Raw genomic sequence first — 19131 nt, forward strand, 5'->3', positions numbered from 1 at the left:
GCGCCGGCCGGGCCGCACCATCCGCCCCGCCGCCGGGGGGGGGGACAGCGCATCCAGCGTGGGCCGAGCCCGCGCTCAGCTTAGTCCCTCCTCCGGCCGCCTCCCCCGCGGGCGGTGGTAGCGGCGCGGCGGAAGGGGCGCGGCGCGGGCGCCATGGCGGCGGCAGCGCGGCCGCTGGCGCTGCTCACCAGCTGTGCCGCGGGCTTCGCGCCCGAGGAGCTCGTCAAACGTGAGTCGGGGCCGCCGCGGCGCCCGAGCGGGCGGAACCAGGGGCCGCGGCTTGCCCGCGCCCGCGCGAACCGGGCTGGCAGCGGCTCCCTCCAGCCCCGGCCCTCAGGGAGCCTCAGGATCGTAGTTCTCACCTCAGGGTCGCTGCCATCCTCTCACGGTCCCAGTTGTCCCCTCACGGTCTCAATTTTCCCCTCAGGGTCACCGCCGTCCCCTCATAGTCCCAGCTTTCCCCTCAGGGTCGCTGCCGTCCCCTCACGGTCTCAGTTTTCCCCTCAGGATCGCCGCCGTCCCCTCACGGTCTCAGTTTTCCCCTCAGGATCGCCGCCGTCCCCTCACGGTCTCAGTTTTCCCCTCAGGGTCGCCGCCGTCCCCTCACAGTCCCAGTTTTCCCCTCAGGATCTCAGCTCTCCCCTCAGGTTCTCATTTTTCCCGTCAAGGTCGCAGTTCTCCTCTCAGGGTCTCAATCCTCCCCTCAGGACGGGGGGATCGCAGCCCCCCACCCTTTACAGAGGTTGTCAGAAGCCTCCTTAGTGCTTTAAGGAAATAATTCACCTCTTTCTCAGTGCGGAAGGACTGAAAAGGAAAGCTAAAAATTCTGTCTGTTCTGCAGCTGGTAGAATTGCAGATTACACTGGGTACTGAGTACGTAGAACTCATTCAATAGGAAGTGGTTTTCCTGGGAACCAGTTGCCGTTTTTATGGCTAAAAAGGGGAACACAAGAATAAGATCTGACAGTAGAGGAAACCATGGTGGAGTTTTTGGTATTTTTAAAATCGGGGGATTCCAGGAAGAAGCTGTTCATGGTCTTGGTGGGTTGCCTATGTTAGGACAGCCCTGGGTTTTAGGGAGTTCGTGAACAGTTTGCTGTGCATAGCGAGATGTAGAATTTAACTCCCTCAAATCTTCTTTGGATTTGTTTTTCTCTCTTTCTGAGCAATTCTTACTTAGGACCTCACCAAGCACAGGGCTGCCCAGAGGAACTGGCTCCCTCCACCTCATTAAAGCACGTTTTGAAACAAAAATAACAGAACAAGATCTGCAGTCAAAGGTTCTCTGCCAAAGCAGCTGCAGGACACTGAATTATTTAAAGATTCCACACCAAAAAGTATTATTAGCTTATTTTTGAGGAAGGTATAAACAAGTTGGAAGGAATTACTCAAGGTTCCTCTAGGTTTCCCCTTTGATTACTTTGCATAGTGAAATGAAACAGGTAGAAAAGGTAGGTGAGCAAAAATCTGCTTAAGCTGAGAGTATCGGAAAATTTAAGCTCAGATTTTTTTAAAACTAGTACTCACTTTGAAATATCTCAGCTTCCACTGCTCCCAGTTCCAAGTCTGGAGTCTTGTCTGTGTGTCCTCTGACTGGGTTACGTTAAAACCCTCCTGAAAGAAATAAAATCATTGGATAAAATAAATACCATCAACCTCGTAAGTCTCTGCTTTGTATAACAAGTGACATGAAATCAGATGCAGCAGACTAAAACATTCAAGGACACACAGGCAGGGGTGGGGCAGCAGTGGGGAGGGTTTGGTGGGGTCAAACAGCCTGCCAGAACTCTTCAGGCCAATTCCAAGACTTTTTCCAGGGTTTTCCTCCTGTTAAATGGAAAATGGCTTGAGGATGAGAAGCAGCTGATGGTACATTTGCTAGATATATTTTTATTTGTTCGGGTTCCTGCAGGGTGCTCTGAATGCTTTAATTCATGGGACACTGTGGCAAAACAAAGCTGTTTAAAGTGCTCAGCAGAGATCTGCTTGTTATTATTGTGATGTATTTATCACAAAACTGCGGATAAGATTGGTTCAGTTTTCGTTCTGTCTGATGTGATTGTTCTTCCTTTTCTTTTTGGATTTTTTGCCACTCCCCTTCTCCCCATCCCTAGCATATTTGGGTTCTCTTTACTCCTTGGTGTAATTTTAGGAGTATTTTTTATGGTTTATTCCACCAGGTGGCTCTCAAGGCCCAGAATGTGGGAACTGCTCTGTGTACCTGACAGCTCTGAGGATTTGGGAGCATTTAGGGCATTATGTTCTTAAAACATTTATTCAATCTCAAAAACACTGTGAAAAGTGGTAAATAACTTAATCCCTTTGGGGAAAAAACCTGCAAAAAGAAGTTGTAATCATTAAAAAATTATTATTAGACACACAGTGTGCTAAAAGTGCTTAAATACTACTTGGGTATTGGAGAACAGGGCAGTTACTGCAAGAGAGCTGCATGTTCTCTGATTATTTAACTCTTCTGAAAAGTTATTTCTGTTTTTTTTGAAAGTATTTGCACTTTCAGAAGACTCAGTAAGATTCAGCATTTAAAATGGGAAGGGATGTGAGGTTTTATAATATTGCCATGTTCTCTCTCATGTTCAAAATCATTATTTATCTTGTCTGTATGATAAAATATGAAATTAAATGTTGCTGTTTAAGTCAGTAAAATGAGCAAACATTTTTGTAAATAGCTGGAAATAATTTTAAAAAATATTATTATATATATATATATATAAAACTATTGCTTGCTTTATCAAAATATATAAATACCTGTGAGTGAAGAAGGGGCACAACTGGTGAACTTGCTGAAAAACGTAAGCCAGTGCCTGACTGCCTGGAAGTAATGAAACCTTTTCCTCTGGAGAGGTTCCAGAGAAGTTTGGAGCTGTGTGACACCAGCCAGGATCAGTTACTGAGCCATGAACTGATCTCGTGTGTCAGTTGCTGTTTGTTGTTTAATGGTTTTCTGATACAAAAAGAGCCAAATCAGTCATGGGATGAAGTGGAGAAGGGGATTACCCAGCGGTTGTGGTGACCCTAGTGCAGGACAGGGCTGTGGAGGCTCCAGGTCACCACCCCGGGCTGCTGGAGCAGCCAGAAACGGCCTCAAGCCATCCCCTGTGACAGGCAGCTTCTGCTGCTCCCAGTGCTTTTGTGCAGCGTGGGACACTGCCCGGGGTGTCTCCAGTGGGAGCCAGCAGCTGCTGGGGACACTGGCAGCATCATTTCAGTACGAGTGCCCAGCAGGAGCCTGAGCTCTGGGTGCTGGCTTTGGGGGGCACAGCTCTGTCAGTGCTGCGGCCATTTCCAGGTGTGGTGTTGGTGCTGCAGCTGGAGAGTGTTTGCATTCCTGTCCATGGAGCTGCAGGGCTCCCGGCAGGGCCAGCCCGGGCCTGGCTCTGCTCTGGTCTCACAGTGCCTCCCGTGCTTCTCCAGGCTCTTGGCATGGCCAGCCACTGACACCTGCAATGGCTGAAAAAGGAGGAACTCACTCAGAAGGGCTCAGCTGGACAGGCCACCTCCTTTGGCCAGCCACTGACACTTGCAATGGCTGAAAAAGGAGGAACTCACTCAGAACTCACTCAGAAGGGCTGGACAGGCCACCTCCTTTTGCCATATTCATTTTCTAGGAGTTTGTTCTGATCAATACTTCTAAATTAGATACCAAACTATTCTGGCTGAATTTCCTGCTTTCATTCAAATCCAGGCTGTCTAGAAAAGAAATTTCTGGAATGCTGGGGTGGTAAATACAGCCCTTAAAGCTAATTCCTGCATCAAATGAGGACTCAGTTTGAGTTACAGTGTGTATTTCTGTTGTAATCTCTGCTTGTTTGCTCTAAAGTCCAAAATCTAATTGTTCCAAGTGACTTTTTTGGGAGAGAACGCCTGGCAAGCTGCTCAGTTTCCTGCCAGGAGTGATCAGGCTGTTGTGCAGTGATTTCTTAGAGCCCCACAAGCAGCCTGGGACACAGCAGGTCTGAATCCTTTCACCAGGTTCCTGAAGCCCTTGGAGTTTAGTGTGCAACATCCATTTTTACTGGGAGAGAAATTTCACAGGGAATTGGCAAAATCTCAGCATGAAGGATGGGTAATCAGCAGCACAATGGGATGAAAGAAAACCCCTTAAAGTACAGGAACAAGTAGCAGGTAATAGGAAATGGGACATGGCCTCATTCTGGCAGTGCTTTCAGACCTAAATTTGTCCATGAACTCTTCTAAAAAATGTCCCTTACAAAGCAAATGTGAAATTCATACCAGCTTTTGAAAACCTTTTATAAAGGTTCTTTCCCTTTGTATCTTTGTTAGGGTGACTGACTCAAGTGACTTCAGAGCTGATTTTCTTCCTCACCCCATTTTCCTCCCTAAGTCTTACTGCTGATTTTCTGGGTTTCAGTAATTTCTGTGGACCCTTTTATTCTTAGCCTCTTGTGGCATTGACTTGTAATTCTGTTAGCTCAGACTGATTTTAATTTACTTTCTTATTTTTAACTGTCAAAACACTAGTAAGGGGAAATTAATATCATATTCCAAACAAAACCTCTGAGAATAACAAAGCTCAGAATCCAGGTTTGTTTGGTGGTGACTCAGGATCTTTGTCCCTCAGCTCCAAGGTGAGGTGGGTAATCTTAGCATGGAATATCATCTATTTAAGATGATCATCTGAAATAATCTGAAAAATAATTGCCATCCAGAATAAAATAAAATCAAACTTGAACCTGGAAAAATCATTTCGATGTGGCACTTCTTATTTTAAGAAGCCCAGAGAGGAGACTCCTGTTTCATCCTCTTAAGGAGGAAATGGCTACAGGTTTCTGTTTCCAAGGTCACATTTCTCCCTCGGATTCCATCTCCTCCTCAGGGCTGCAAATAATCCTGGTTTACAGCTCTCCCTGCCTTGTGCCCCGTGCTCATTCACCAGATCCATTTCTCAGCTTTGCAGTTTAGTTGTAAAAATCACTGCAGCCTTGGCAAGGAGGTTTTCCTGTCTCTTTACTAATAAGATACAGATAAATTCAAATTCATCTCCAGACTATTTGGGGAACAGCCTGTTCCAGCAGCTCCAGGAACTCTCAGTACCTTAAAATACAAATCCTTGAAAAGCCATGTGCTTTATTCTTTAACTCTTCTCCTGCCCCAGGCAGTTCTGGATGACTCAGTCCATTTTCTAAATAATTGACCTGTGTTCCAAAGTGTCCACGAGTTTATCCAGCCTGAGCAAGATTTCCTGGCCTTTCCCTCAAGGAATAATGGGATGCTCTGCTTCCAGCTCTGATTCAGCTCCAGTATTCCTGGGAAGGTTCCTGCCTTGGAGGGAGGGCAGAGCTTGACAGCACCTGAGCAAAGCACTGGATTTTAATGGTTGAGCTCCTGCATGGAATTTAATGGGAATTACAGCTGAATTGTAGGAACTGGGTTGATTTTCTCATTAGTTACCTTCAGGTTTTGGTCACAGTTAAACAGATTTTTACATCTCAAAGAGCATGCAAGGGTTGCAATAAAGTTTAGGTTTTCTATCCATACGTCCTGTTTACAGGTACTAAGTTTGAGGTTAACACTTGAACGGACATTTCCAGGAAAACAAAAGGCTTTCTGCAGCTTCTGGGCCATATTTTATATTGAAAACTAGAAAATAAACTCTTTTGAAAGCTAAGCAATAAAATCTGGGACAGAGTAACAAATTGAGTTGAATTTTTAAAGATCTTGATTATGCACTGGTTTATTACAGTAAATATGGATCTGCATTGGCACTGTACTTTTCTTGACAAATTATTTTCTTGCTGCTGGTTTTACCCTCCTCCTCACCACTTTTCTCTCCTGCAGGTATCACAGGAAAAGATGACCTTACTGTGGGTGCAATAACAAGTGGAAGAGTGAATTTCTACCCCTGGACGATAGATAACAAATATTATTCTGCAGATATCCACCTCTGTGTGGTCCCAAACACATTCCACGTGACTGGAGAGATCGCTGAGGCTGTGCAGGCATTTGTTGTGTACTTTGACAGCACAACAGTAAGGCTCTTCTGCTTTATTCTCCTGCCTTATCACAGGGAGAACCATAAATCAGAATCTCCATCCATCCCCTTTAAGTTCTATTCATTGGCAGAAGATCAATAGTAAATATTAAATTTCCCTGCTAACAATAGCAGCAGTTTCCTTCTCTCTTACTACTCTCCTCCAGCTGGAAGAGGGGTTTTCAGGAGACATTATGCCACCATGGAAATCCAGCTCACCATCTCCAGCTTTATTCCTAGCTGGTGCTGCTTCTTTAAGGCTCCTTTAGGACAGACAAAATTTAGGGAGCTAAACATAAAATTCAGGGCATTTCACCCAAAATTGTTTCTACTAAACCAGCAGCAATGAAAACTGGTTTAGTAGAAACCAGAGAGGTTGAGACAAAAAGAGCCTATTTCTTGACATAATTCAATTCTAATACTGTTAAAAACTAAAGTATTGCAGGATGTATTGCAAAGAACACTTTTCTTTTCCCCTGTAGAAAACTGGACTGGAGAGTGTCTCCGAATGGCTGCCCCTGACAGAAGAGTGGCTGCCAGAAGTGATGATCCTGGTTTGTGACAGAGTGTCTGAGAACGGTAGGAGACCCAAAGAACTCCCATCCTCACTTAGAGCCATTAGCCTGCATAATAATTGACTTGCTAATTACATCAACAATTGCCTCTCAGAGTCGGGGTGAGACTGGCCTGGAGAGCTCTGGGGAGCAGGAGCTGAAACCTTCAGTGGGATGTGGTTAGAACTCAGAATTTTACCAGATTGCTCAGAGTCAGCTCTGTCCTGTCACTGCAGGGGGATTAAAAGGCATTCCTGCTGCTGGATGTGCATGATCCTGCTGAAAAAATGGGGAGGACTTGTTTGCTTAATTCCTTTTTTTTTACATTTGGGCATTGAGCACACACATTTGCTGTGATTCTAGACAACAGCAAGCTGGGGGATGCAGGAGTGTCCCTGCAGCTTAATCCAGTGTCAAGCCCAGAGTTAACAGAAGTCTTCATTCACACCTACATTGTACCCTCTGCAAAACCATTTGATTCTATTCCTCAGTTCCAAGGAGGAGTTTAACTCTCTATTTTTGGAATCCACAGTGAATGGAGGATCCATGCCAGCTGCTACACACTTCCCATACACTCCAGAGCAAGCAAACAACTTTGAGGGAATAAAACACAGCTAAATATTCTGATAAATATGCTGGTACTGGTCTCAAATCTGCACCTGTAATACCCATTTTTGTCTCCCAATTTAGGTGTAAACAGACAGAAAGCTCAAGAATGGTGCATCAAGCATGGCTTTGAGCTGGTAGAGCTCAGCCCTGAGGAGCTGCCCGATGAAGATGGTAGGTCTGCTGCTTCTCTTGCCATTTTGAGAATGAAAAGTGCCCCCAAAATACCTTCTAAATAAAGTTATGCCCCTTGCAATTGTTGATCTGCCACATGATTACAGCATGGAATGCTCCCGTTGGTGGGGCTGAGTCTCAGCTATAAAAGGTCACGAGGGGGAGGAGGTTATTTCCTCTGAGAAATTCCATTTGTCCCCTCCCAAATCCAGCTGCTGTTTATGCAGCACCTACGTAAAAGTATCTGCTCCTTTTTCAGCCCCAGGACTGTATTGATACATTAGAAGTTTATATTCCACTTGAAGAATCAATCTAAACAAACATTTTGATGCATGAGGGCAGAAAAATTCTGATTTTAAAAACACTTGAAAACTATTTTATGCTATCTTGGTACAAACAGTGACATGATAGGCTGTAAATGACAGGTTGTTAAAAACATTTCAGAGCAACACGAGCTGTTACACAGGAAATAAACCAGTTTCAGAATCACTGGCTGCCCAACATTTATAGCTTGAAAAAAAACCAGCAAGAAGAGTCAGAAGTGTGGTGTTCCACTCTTGAAAAGTGACTATGCATTTCCTGACAGCTTATCAGCATCAGCCTTATCTCCTCACTTCAGTGACACAAAAACATTTACACCTTACCTCTCTGGAGTAAAGTGAGATAACTGCAGGCTGGAGAGGAATTAGTCACTAACATTCGCTCTATTTCAGGTTCTCCAAGCACATGGCAGTCACCAAAAATAATTCACTATAAAATCCTCACTGGAACACATCCCACCCCTTTCCCCCCTTTAAAGGCCTACTAAAATTGGATCTTGAGGAGCTGAGAAGTCTCCCTCTCTCCCCAGCATGCCTTTAAAAATGTTTCCCTTTTTTTTTAGTCAAGGAGGGAGATGCACAGATTTGATTCACAGAAACTGGGAAAATCGGAAGTGAAGGCTCCTTAGACTAAACAAATACTAATTGCTTTAAAAATAGTAACCTTTAATCAAGTTATTTTTCTATTGAATAATTGTTGTAAAGAACAAGCTCTTTACCATTTATGGGAACAAACTCTTTACAATTTACTTAGTGGCAGTAATAACTCAGGATGTTAATTTTTGGAATATTGGGATACATGTTCTTTCCTAGCTGTTTAATCTGGTAGTTGATTCACTGTGACTCATGCAGAGGAGGAACTGTGTTCCTGTGAGTAACTTATTTACCCCCCAAACGTTCTGGGTGAGTTACAAAAGGCACAACAGATGCTGTAAACACACTGGGCCAATCTCTGCTCAAAATTCTGACATTTCAGGCAGCTCATCTCAAATAAACTGGAAGTTTTGTTTTGACTCATTGTCAGTTGTTTGCACAGTCAGGACAAGAGCTCTGAACTGAGACTCTTGATAATGACTCTGATATCAAACCAAACAGCAGCATCACAGAGGGCAAAACATCTGATTTCAACCTTAAATGCATTTCTAAAGGCAGTTTCAATTACTGCACCTGAGTCACTTGAGTTTGATTTCTAAACAAAAACAGTTTTGTATCCAAAGGATTGTTTGGCTTCTTGTTTTTTTTTGGGTTTTTTTTCCCCTTTGTCAACCTGCACAAACATGGGAAGCTGACTAAACTGAGGAAATGGGAAAACTGACTTGATCCAAAGTGGTGTCAGATCTATTCAGTAAATAAATTAAAATCTGAATAATGCCTTCCCTGGGCTTTCAAGTTCCTGTAATTCCCAGGATTACTGGAACTTTGGGAGTTAGATATTGTGGGGACAGCTTTACGGTATCCCTTTCCATTTTTTACAGGCATCACACCCTTTTTAAATGGTTGTCTCAAGTTCTTTGCTTTCTAAAAGAAAGAAAAGTAATTCTGGTATCTATTTTCTAATATATTTCTATGTTATACAGATTGTAAAAGATCTTGGGGTGAAAGATTCAAGTTTCTTGTCTGATACTATAAAATTTATATATAGCCACTATAAAGTATAATATACTTTTATATTATATTATTATATTTATTATTTACTATTTTATTTTTATTTCCTTATAATAGAATTGTATTTATATTAAAGTATATTATGCTTTTATAATATACTATAAAGATGTTACTTCATGTAGGCCTCCTGCTAAATATTTAACAAAAAGCATTTAGATATCTGCAAAATGCTGAGCTCACAGTTCATTATCCCTGGAAGCTCAGCCCAAGAAGTCAGGCATTAATTTACATTAACTTGGCCTCTCATCAATCAAAGGTGAAAATCTGTGTTCTGTACTGGAGGAGAATTGACAGTGGTTGTGAGACGCTAGGACAGGCCTTCAGCCCCAGCTCTGGAGGCACGTGCTGGTTTTTGGAGTTGTTTTTGGGAGGTTTCAGAGTTGCTCTCTGTGTTTTGGTGCAGATGATTTCCCCGAGTCCACCGGAGTGAAGCGCATCGTGCAGGCCCTCAACGCCAACGTCTGGTCCAACGTGGTCATGAAGGGAGGTGGGTGCCCTGGCCCTGAGCTCTGCAGGCTGGGGAGTTACAGTGGAGCAGCTGGGCCAGCACAGGCACAGCTGGAGCACTCTGGGACTTCCCCAGGGAACAGGAGGGTCCAGCCATTGCTTCCACCCTCCCTTGTTGTCCTGGTGAGCTCACAGGCAGTGGGTGAGATTTATCACAGAATCCTGGCATGGTTTGGTTGGGAGGGACCTTAAAGCTCGGCTTATCCTCTACCCCAGGCTGCTCCAAGCTCACCCAACCTGGCCTTGGACACTTCCACTCACAGCTTCTCTGTGCCAGGGCCTCAGCACCCTCACAGGAAAGGATTTCTGTGTAAAACTTCTCCTGTTCCAGCACCTGCTCCTGTTCCCTCTCTACTTTAACTTGCACTCTGCCAATAATTTGAGTTAAATATTCCATTAATCCTGCAGGTTGCAATGAAAACTCAAAGTTTGTTCCACTAAACTCTAGTAGGAAATAGGTTGTAATTGTCATCTTTATCAGACTGATACATGATTCAGTGTAGAAGTAAAGGTTAAATTGCACATTGGTTGTAGGGGTTTTTTGGTTTGTTTGTTACATTTTTGAGGTTTTTGAGAATAGCTAGTGCAGAGATGAGATTTGGCAAAGGAGGCATGTCAAACATTTAGGGGCTGTTTTTGCTACAGAAAACCCACTTGAGTACCTGGAAACTACAGATTTTTTTTTACAACAGTGCAAAAAATGGGCAACCTCAGATAATTTCCTGAGGTAGCTGATTATCAGGTAGAGATAGAATTTTGGAAAAGTCACTTTAGCCTTAGACTCATCAGAAAAGGAAATGCTGTGGTTACAAGGGTAGATCCTGCCATTTACTTGAAAGCCTGTGATTACCTTTCTAATCACACAAACTGCTGCAGAAAATGTAGGAAGATGAAACTCTTCAGGAGTGCTTGGCCTGGAATTTCTTGTTCACAAAGCCTCATCCCACCACCAACCCTCCAACACCTCTGCTCCCTGATGTCCCATTCCCACTGCTGTGGCTTCTCCCTTCCTACCACAATTAACTGTGGAATGATTTAAGGCACTGTTAATCTCTGTGTCTGCAATGCTTGCTGGGACTGAGTAAAACCAGGCTGAGGATTATTAACCTCCATTTTTTAATGCAGCTTTTTGAGGATTTCTCATTCCCCATCAGAACTGAGGTGAAGGTGGGGTCTGATTCAGTGTAGCCATTGCAGGTAACCTTGGCAGATGGTGTCAGGTTATCTCACTTGTGCTAAAAATGGTTTTTTAACAACACATTTCCTGTATTTGGCAGATGCCACCTTACAGAACAGCAGAATTTAGTCACATGCTCGGTTCCTCACAGGGGGGAAATTCCTGCACATCACTGGTGTGTTCTGTAAAGGTCAGGCTCCTTGAAAAATCCTGGTTTTCTGTCTGCACAGCACCAGCCCCACACAGCACTGCTGTACCACCACGAACCCCTCAGGAAGTGAGCTATATTTGGAAGGTGTTGCAGCCTGACTGTGCTTTCAAAGGGAAATTGTTGAGCTCATTTTGCTTAAAATAAAACTTTTTACAACCTGTAACATAGCTTTTGTTTTCAGCTTCCTCCAGGTCCTAGAAACTGGCTGCCATGTAAATTAACTAAAGCTTTTCCACTGAATGACCTGCAATTCCTGGCTGGTTGAGAACCATGCAGGGAAGAGTTATCAGAGACCCTAAGAGACTTCCAGTAGTAAATGTCTAGTAGCAAATACTTATAGCACTGTTAGGTGTAGCCTTAATTCAAAAACCTGTTTCCATGAGAATTTAAATTTACAGACAGAGCAGGAATAACTTTTTTCAAGCACAAACACCAAATCCATTTTATTGCATTAAGCCCCAACACAATTCTTGTCAAACTGCAGGGTTTTTTACACACCTATTCATTAAAATATTAAACTTCACATTTTTTCTTTCACCATTAAATGCATCATTCTCACACAGATCCATAAAAATAATTATTAAATGTAACACAGTTGAATTAGAAACAAGTTTATACCGGGTAACCAATCCCACGTGTTCTGTGAGTAAATCCAGCAGCATTACCTCTACTCCAAGCCAAACAAGCAATCTTACCTGTGAGTCTGCCAGGAACAAATCCTTTCTGGAGCTGGTGTAAGGTTGGTTCTCCATGCCTCAGAGCTCCCTTCAGTCTCTGGAGGTTTCCTTGAGCAGGAGAACCTGAGGGATTCTCCAGGTAACACATTTCCCTCTCCACAGAGGTATTAAACTGCTGTTACCTTCTCTGTCCCTGCAAGAGCCTCTGTGGCAAGAAGAGAAACCATTTGCAGCCCTCTAGAAGAGGCTGCTTGGCTTCTTTCCTGCTTAAATCCCAGCTTGAGTGATCCCAGGTAAAGCTGCTTACCTCAGGTGGGGCCAGGAATGAGCCTGGCTCTAATCACAGCCAATTAACCTGATTTAGGGAGGCCATTTAAACAAATTGTGACTTTTGATGTGTTAATTCCAATTTTATGTGTAAGGATCACTGTGTCAGCTGGAGACAGACTGGAGGAATAATAATAGGTAAAGGCAGTGGAAAACCTTGGCTATGAAACAGGAATCTGGGAATGCTGAATCCATGTTCAGAGCATCATGAGTGATTCCTGTGAAACTACACAGAGCATGGAATCATGGAATGGTTTGGGTGGGAAGGGACCCTAAATCCCATCCCACTGCACCCCTGCAGGGACACCTCCCACTGCCCCAGGCTGCTCCAAGCCCTGTCCAGCCTGGCCTGGGACACTTCCAGGGATCCAGGGGCAGCCCCAGCTGCTCTGGGCTCCATCGTAGCCACTGACTCCTCCAGTAAGTGGGATGAGCTAATTTTTGGCTTTCCTGCCTTAAGAACACTGTGTAAGGCATCACCCACTTCCTGAATTGCACCCAGAAGTTGAAATAACTTTTACATCCAATAAAAGGAGTTTATAGGAAGGGTTTTCCAAGGGTGTGCCTGCAACCAAGTGTTGTGTCTGCCTCCTCCCTAAACATGGATCCAGGGACAAATAGCTGCTGTTCAGAGATCCCTGCTGCACACCCCAGGTTTTTCAGAAAGGGATGACATTTGTAATAATTCTGGCTGAGGTTCTGCAGTGTTGGAGGAGGGAATGTGGAGCCACTGCCGTTTTTCTGTGCAGAACAAACTCTAATCCCAGCTACGAACGAGGGCCATGATTAGATCATGCATCCACCCCTCTGCCAGAGTGGGAATGTTCTCTCTCCAGGACGTTCTGCACTGCAGTGTCCAACCTTGCCTGAGGTGACTCAGAAACTGGCTCCATGTCCACCTTTACAGCTTCCCCAAAGCCAGCTCTCTGCTCAGCCCATGAAACTTGGGGAAGCTGCTTTGGGATGCAAATCCCAAACTTTTATCCTCCAATTCCTGTTCATTGACCTGCTGGACTTCACAGGCAGCTGAAAGTTTTGCAGGGAATTCATTCAGCTCCACTGATTCACTTCTTCCCACCCCTTTGGCTAGGGGTCTGCTGAAGCAGCAAAAGGGGATAAGGTGGAGCCAGTGGCCCCAAATACCTGCCAGGGATGGGCAGAACAGATCAGGGAACAGGGAATGGGGCTCAGGAATTCTCTCATGGAGATGTGTTTGTGTGAGTGCTGGATGGGCCCAGTTACACATCCAGCCTCTCAGAATGAGAGTCTGGAGTAATGGCAAGGAAATTTGGACAGAGCATCCAAATGACATCACCTCAACAGTTGAGTCTAGAGCTTAGTCATGAGTATAATAATTTAGAACATACTTCTTTTAAAAAGTAACACTAAATCTTTCTTCTGGCAGAAGTCATTGTTTTCTGGCTATTTCTGGTACAATAACTTCACATTTTTTCAGTTTTAGTTGACTAAAATACAAAGGTTTGCAGAAAAATCTCCTGAATGCCTTGTGTAACTGCAAATATTTACTACTCAGTGCAAGGCTGGTTTGTAATGAGTAGTAAACTGACTTAGAAAAACCTGACTTAGTAAAAAACACCTCATCACATCACCCATTATGCACATATTTTTATATAAAACAGGTTTAAAAATACAGCCAGGTTAAATTGAAATTACTGCACCACATTTATTATCTTAGATGACTCTTCAGGTTTGAAATCACTTTTTAGGTTGAGTTTTAAAGCAGCATTCAGATGCACCCTAGGCCAGCAGTGAGGAGTGCCCAGAGCACCTTGCAGTGAGCAGAAACCCTGGATTTGATGGCTGAATCCACCCAGGAATTCTGAATTAGATAATTTAACAATTTTCTTTGCCATCATTGTTGTGCTCAGCCTGTTCAGACCCTGTGTGAGCAGAGGCTCCCGTTGCCTTTCCTGAATCCAACTTCAGACTCAGGGCTGCTTCCCATGGAGGTTAAACCTGGGCACCAGGAAAAGCTAATTCTGCTTCTGGATTTTCCAGCTGCCCCATTTGGAATTTACCAGCTCAGATCCCAATGGAGCAGAGGCTCCCAGCTCTAAAGCTTCCAAGCTCTAGAAAGACCCCACGTCTCCTGTGGCTCACATTCTCTTCCCTGGGGGGAATATTTAGCAGCAAACAGTGCAGACACAGTTTAAAGCTTAGAGATGATGTGAAATTTCTGCTTAAAATCTGTTTTCAAGTGCACTGGCACAGTTTCTCGTGGTGCTGTGAAATACTCCCTCTCCCAGCTGGCCAGCCCCAGTATTTGCAGTAATTTTGCACTTTGTGCTTTGTTTGCAGACAGGACCCAGGGCTTTGGTCTCCTCAGCACCTTGGCAGGAGCACACAGGAGCCGTGGCTGTGAAGAGACCCCGGAGACAGAAGTAAACAGAAATTCCAGTAATTCCTGGTTCCTGCTCTGCTCAGGCCCTGCCTTCATCCACTGGGGGTGGCTGGGACCTCCCCTTGTGCCACAGAGCCAAAGGAAAGAGCACTAAAAGCTCCATTCATGATGGGTTTGATTATATCCAAATTATCCCCTTTGGGGCAGAACAAAACCTGTCATTTCATGGTGTTACTGGAAAAACTCCAACAAATCCATCCTGAAATCCCTTCATGCAGCACCAGTTCCCAGTGCTGCAGAAGGGGCTTTTCATGGCACAGGTTTTGCAGTAACACTTTGAGATAAAGTGCAGGGTTTTGAAGGAAAAGCAGGGAGCACCTGATTTGCTGCTGATGGTTTTCCATGCATTACTGGATACTGAAATATCTTTGTTTCCTGACAGTCTGACCCATCTCCAGGAGACAGGGAAGGATCCCAGTCAGATGCTGGAGAGGATGGGGCTGGCACAAACAGCCTGGAGCCTGACAGTGCTGCAGGTGAGCTCAGCTGGGCACAAAGGCACTGCCAGAGCCAGGAGAGGCCTCAAATCACTGCAGCATTGCAGGAGATGGGACTGTGTGTGAGATCTGGCTGATTGATGTGGTCTCATCAGCTCATCACTCTCTGATTCACTCTGTGGCTGTTTGTGGACAGATCATTCTGGAATCAGCAAGAAATTTAACTACTGGATGAGCTCACATGTAATGTATCACAGAATCATGGAATCTGGAATATTTTGGGTTAGAAGGGACCTTAAAGCTCGTCCCATTCCATCCCCTGCCCTTCCACTGTCCCAGGCTGCTCCCAGCCCCAATGTCCAGCCTGGCCTGGGACACTGCCAGGGATCCAGGGGCAGCCCCAGCTGCTCTGGGCACCTGTGCCAGGGCCTGCCCACCCTCCCAGGGAAGGATTTCTTCCATAAAATTAATCCCCAATGTAACAGTGCCATGATTTGTCTGTATGAGCAATCAGTAAATTGTTTCTTTCTCCTATGACATCGGAATTTGCAAATGGGATTTGCAGCTGTTAAAATCCTGGTTTTCTGCTGAGAAAGCAGAATAATTTCTCTTCAACCAAGCTGTATTTCAGATCCCATGCTGGATATGGACATCCAGGAGCTGGCCAGCCTGACCACGAGGGATGGGGACCTGGAGAACTTTGAAAGGCTCTTCTCAAAGCTGAAAGAAATGAAAGGTAATGCACCAGGAGAGATGGACCTGAGCTCTGGCACCTCCTGCAGGGGCTCAGGGAGAGCCAGGAGTGAGTTGGGAAGCTGTGAAATTCCTGTTCTCCTGCCTCAAGTCCTTTAGAGGTAGCTGCTCTTTCCATTCACTTGCTCTTCATCTTGATAAAGCTCTGGAAAGCAGCAGATGTTGCTCTGGGAGTTCCCAAAGCAGGGCAGGAGGTGCTCACTGCTCACTCCTGAGCTTCACAGCCCCCATCCTCTCCTTCCCCGCAGACAAAGCTGCCACGCTGCCTCACGAGCAGAGGAAGCTGCACGCAGAGAAGGTGAGCCTTGGGAACTGGGGTGGGAATCAGTAACATGGGTGTTTTCTTTCCAAGCCACAGTTCCTGCTCCTGCAGAGTTCCTGGATTAAGTAGTGAGAACAAACCACACAGTCCTAGGGAAGACTTGTCAGGTATCTCCCAAAAACTGAATAACCTGGAAGTTTGAAATACCAGAAAAGCATAAAATCCTGGAATGGTTTGGGTTGGAAGGGACTCTAAAGATCATCTCATTCCACCCCACTGCCATAAAAAAAAGACTTTTCCCCTTTCTGAATTCTGAGGTGAAAGCCCTGCAGTCACTGGGGGTGCTGGCCAGCTTCCACAAGCCAATGGAAAAGTGTGGATCTCCTGGAAAACTTAATGATGCCTTCAATAGCCCAGGTTTTGTATCACAGGTGCCTCCCATGGCCTGAGCCATTGCCTCTGTGTTGCTGAAGTTCCTTCACCTCAGAGAGGATGTGTTGCACTTACAGAGCTGCTTGCCAGATTTAGCTGCTGCTCAGTTCCTACTCTTTGGATGGGAAATACAAAATCCTCAGTCATGTGATGGGAATTCTCTCCCTTTCCCATCTCTTTTGCCATTGTAGGTGGCCAAAGCCTTCTGGATGGCGATTGGAGGAGACAGGGATGAGATTGAAGGTCTCTCCTCGGATGAAGAAAACTGAATTCCTCTGTAGCTGGAAGTGCCAGAGCAACCCTGAGGGAATGATCCTTCCCTGAATTAGTGTTCATTGCCAAAAACCCCATTTAGCTGTAGCTGCTTCCCTTGGTGACAGCATTCCCCATATTCCACATTCCACAACATCTCCTGGCTCCAGAGGCTTTGTCTGACCGTCCTGTCTCCTCTCCCAGAGGACGTTGGAAGGTGACACGTGTGTGGTTCAAGGAAACAGTGATGAGTTTACATTTTTCAAATGAACATTTTTATGATTTCCTCTCTGGGGTTTAAACAAACAAATGTGCTCCCAGTTATCTCTGCACACAGGGCTGGGGCTTGGGAAGTGACTCCTGAATTCCAAACTCCATTTCTCAGCTGTAGGGCTCTTGGATGGTTTCATGGAGCTTTTCCCAGCTCAAACTGGCCAGATTTGGATGAGCCCTGAGGAGGAGGTTGCTGAGCTCCGTCCTGCCAAGTGCCAAAGCCGTTACATGTGGCCCCAGGCTCGGATTCTGTTTGGATTTTGCCTGTGTAAGGATGGGGGCTTCCCTGGAATGTCAGGTGTTGTCCACATTCCCTGGATTCCCAGTGAAATGCCAGATTGCTGCTGCTGCTCCAGGGGTGGAATTCCCTGCCCAAACCTTGTGCAAGGCCTGGCAGAATGCACAGAGCTGCTCTGGGGGGCTCTGCCCTCAGTGCCCAGCGCTGGGATCCCAAACCCCTCGGTGCCCCTGCATGGGCTCAGTGCCCACCCTCCTGTGTGCCCATCAGGCACAGGGCTCAGCGGAATCCCCTTGTCCTGGATGGAGTCCCCATCACTTCCACAGCAGCACAGGGCACAGAGCCTCCGGAATGACGGGCAGGGAAGGAAGGTGGAGCCTGGTGAAGAGCGAGAGAGAAAGGGGAGGTGCCACCCTGGCTCTGTGCAGGCACAGGCAGTGGATCCGTGGGGAGAGGATCCAACAGACTCCCATGTAAAAGAGTCTGGCCCCAAGAACTTTTCCTTATCCATCTGAAAATCCATCCTGTTCAGCACCCTCAGTTAGGAATTTCAGAATTAACTTTTCTAATGTCCCCAAAATTGCCGAGTCCCAGGACACGGGTTTGCCATCGATTATTGATGGCTTTACATTCTGCTGGCACTGTCACAGTGCTCCTTGAATTCCCTTTTTAATGACAAAGCAAAGGTGAATGTAAATCATAAGTGTCTTGGAATGCTGGGAATCACTTCCTGAGTGGAAACTGCAGCGTTCAAGGACAAGAACTGCAGCCTCACTGGCAGTTTGGGAGGTGTTTCTCAGCTGAAGCCTGAGCAGGAGCTCCCCCATGGTGAAACACCTGGGAAGAATTCTGGAATACTGAGAGAGCCAAGGAAACACCTGCCAGGGTCACCTTCCCAGGCAGCTGCAGGGCCCTGCTGTGACTGCACCTTCTCCCTTCTCCAACCTTTCCCCCAGCACAGAGCTGCAGGTGGCTCATTCCAAGCAGGGAATGGTTTCCATGTTGGCTCCTCGGTAGCTGAAGATTCTTTCTGCCCTTTCTAAATCTTTGTTGTGCAATGGTGATAAATGCCCAAAGTGCCAAGGGAATAGAGTGGAGAAAAAATGGACTTGGACACTTTATAAACCCATTCTTTAGACATGTGACAGAGATGTGACTTTTTAAATTTAATGAGATCATATCAGTTAATACCCAGTGCTTTGCTGCCTTTTTATGAGGTAGCAGCAGCTCATTCCCATACTGAGAACTCTTTTAAACATGATTTATTGTAAATGTGGGTCTTGTGTGTAGGGGCACAAATCATGGAGGCAGGAAGTGTGGCTGGAGACACTGGGAAATAATTTAATGATCCTCTGAGGTTGTTGTGTTGTGGTTTAAAATCAAGGTTTACTTTGCTGGTGGTTATTTTTTTTGTGGGTTGTTTGGGGTTTTTCTGAAGAGACCCTTTGGTTTTGGCTACAGAATTCCTTTACAAAATAAGAAGTTACAGAAATGAATAAAAGGGGCATTAGCGGAAAAGCAGAGTGGTGTCTGTCACTCAGTTTCTCTTTGTGTAGCAACAGCAGAATTCCCAGTTGGTTGCACGGAATCCCAGAGTGGTTTGGGTTGGGAGTGCCCTTAAAGGCCCCAGTCCCACCGTGCCCCGGGCAGGGCCAGCCCCAGGTCTGACATCCCTGTCCCAGTTGCAGAGCTGCTTGCTGCTGCAGCATTCCCGCTCCTGGGCTGGCATTCCCAGCTCAGGCACTGCAGTGTTCCTGGCCAGGCCAGGCTGCAGCTGAAGCTCTGGGATGGCAGAGCCTTCCCTGCCACTGACCCAGCCCTGGCACCCGCTTTG

At 45.6% G+C, this 19131-nt stretch overlaps 1 protein-coding gene across 2 annotated transcripts; it reads left to right on the top strand.

Moving 5' to 3' along the window:
• The first annotated feature begins 134 nt into the window (after window positions 1-134).
• On the top strand, window positions 135-18818 carry AAGAB (alpha and gamma adaptin binding protein). 2 transcript variants are annotated; one of them, XM_041468871.1, is made up of 10 exons: window positions 135-229; window positions 5818-6008; window positions 6493-6589; window positions 7255-7344; window positions 9733-9816; window positions 14548-14630; window positions 15033-15126; window positions 15719-15823; window positions 16089-16138; window positions 16726-18818. In XM_041468871.1, the coding sequence occupies exons 1-10, from the start codon at window positions 154-156 to the stop codon at window positions 16801-16803; spliced, it is 948 nt and encodes a 315-aa protein (XP_041324805.1). In that variant the 5' UTR covers window positions 135-153; the 3' UTR covers window positions 16804-18818. The 2 variants fall into 2 exon arrangements, with proteins under 2 accessions (XP_041324805.1, XP_041324806.1); XM_041468872.1 differs by lacking the exon at window positions 16089-16138.
• Window positions 18819-19131: the final 313 nt, after the last annotated feature.

The sequence above is a fragment of the Pyrgilauda ruficollis genome, unplaced genomic scaffold, assembly GCF_017590135.1.
Source record: "Pyrgilauda ruficollis isolate IOZ18807 unplaced genomic scaffold, ASM1759013v1 scaffold23, whole genome shotgun sequence".
NCBI classification, from domain to species: Eukaryota; Metazoa; Chordata; class Aves; order Passeriformes; family Passeridae; genus Pyrgilauda; species Pyrgilauda ruficollis.

Coding starts and splice junctions, on each gene's coding strand:
- AAGAB (XM_041468871.1), top strand. CDS start 154: ATGGCGGCGGCAGCGCGGCCGCTGGCGCTGCTCACCAGCTGTGCCGCG. Junction 230..5,817: donor GCCCGAGGAGCTCGTCAAAC/GTGAGTCGGGGC, acceptor TCTCTCCTGCAG/GTATCACAGGAAAAGATGAC. Junction 9,817..14,547: donor CAACGTGGTCATGAAGGGAG/GTGGGTGCCCTG, acceptor CTTTGTTTGCAG/ACAGGACCCAGGGCTTTGGT.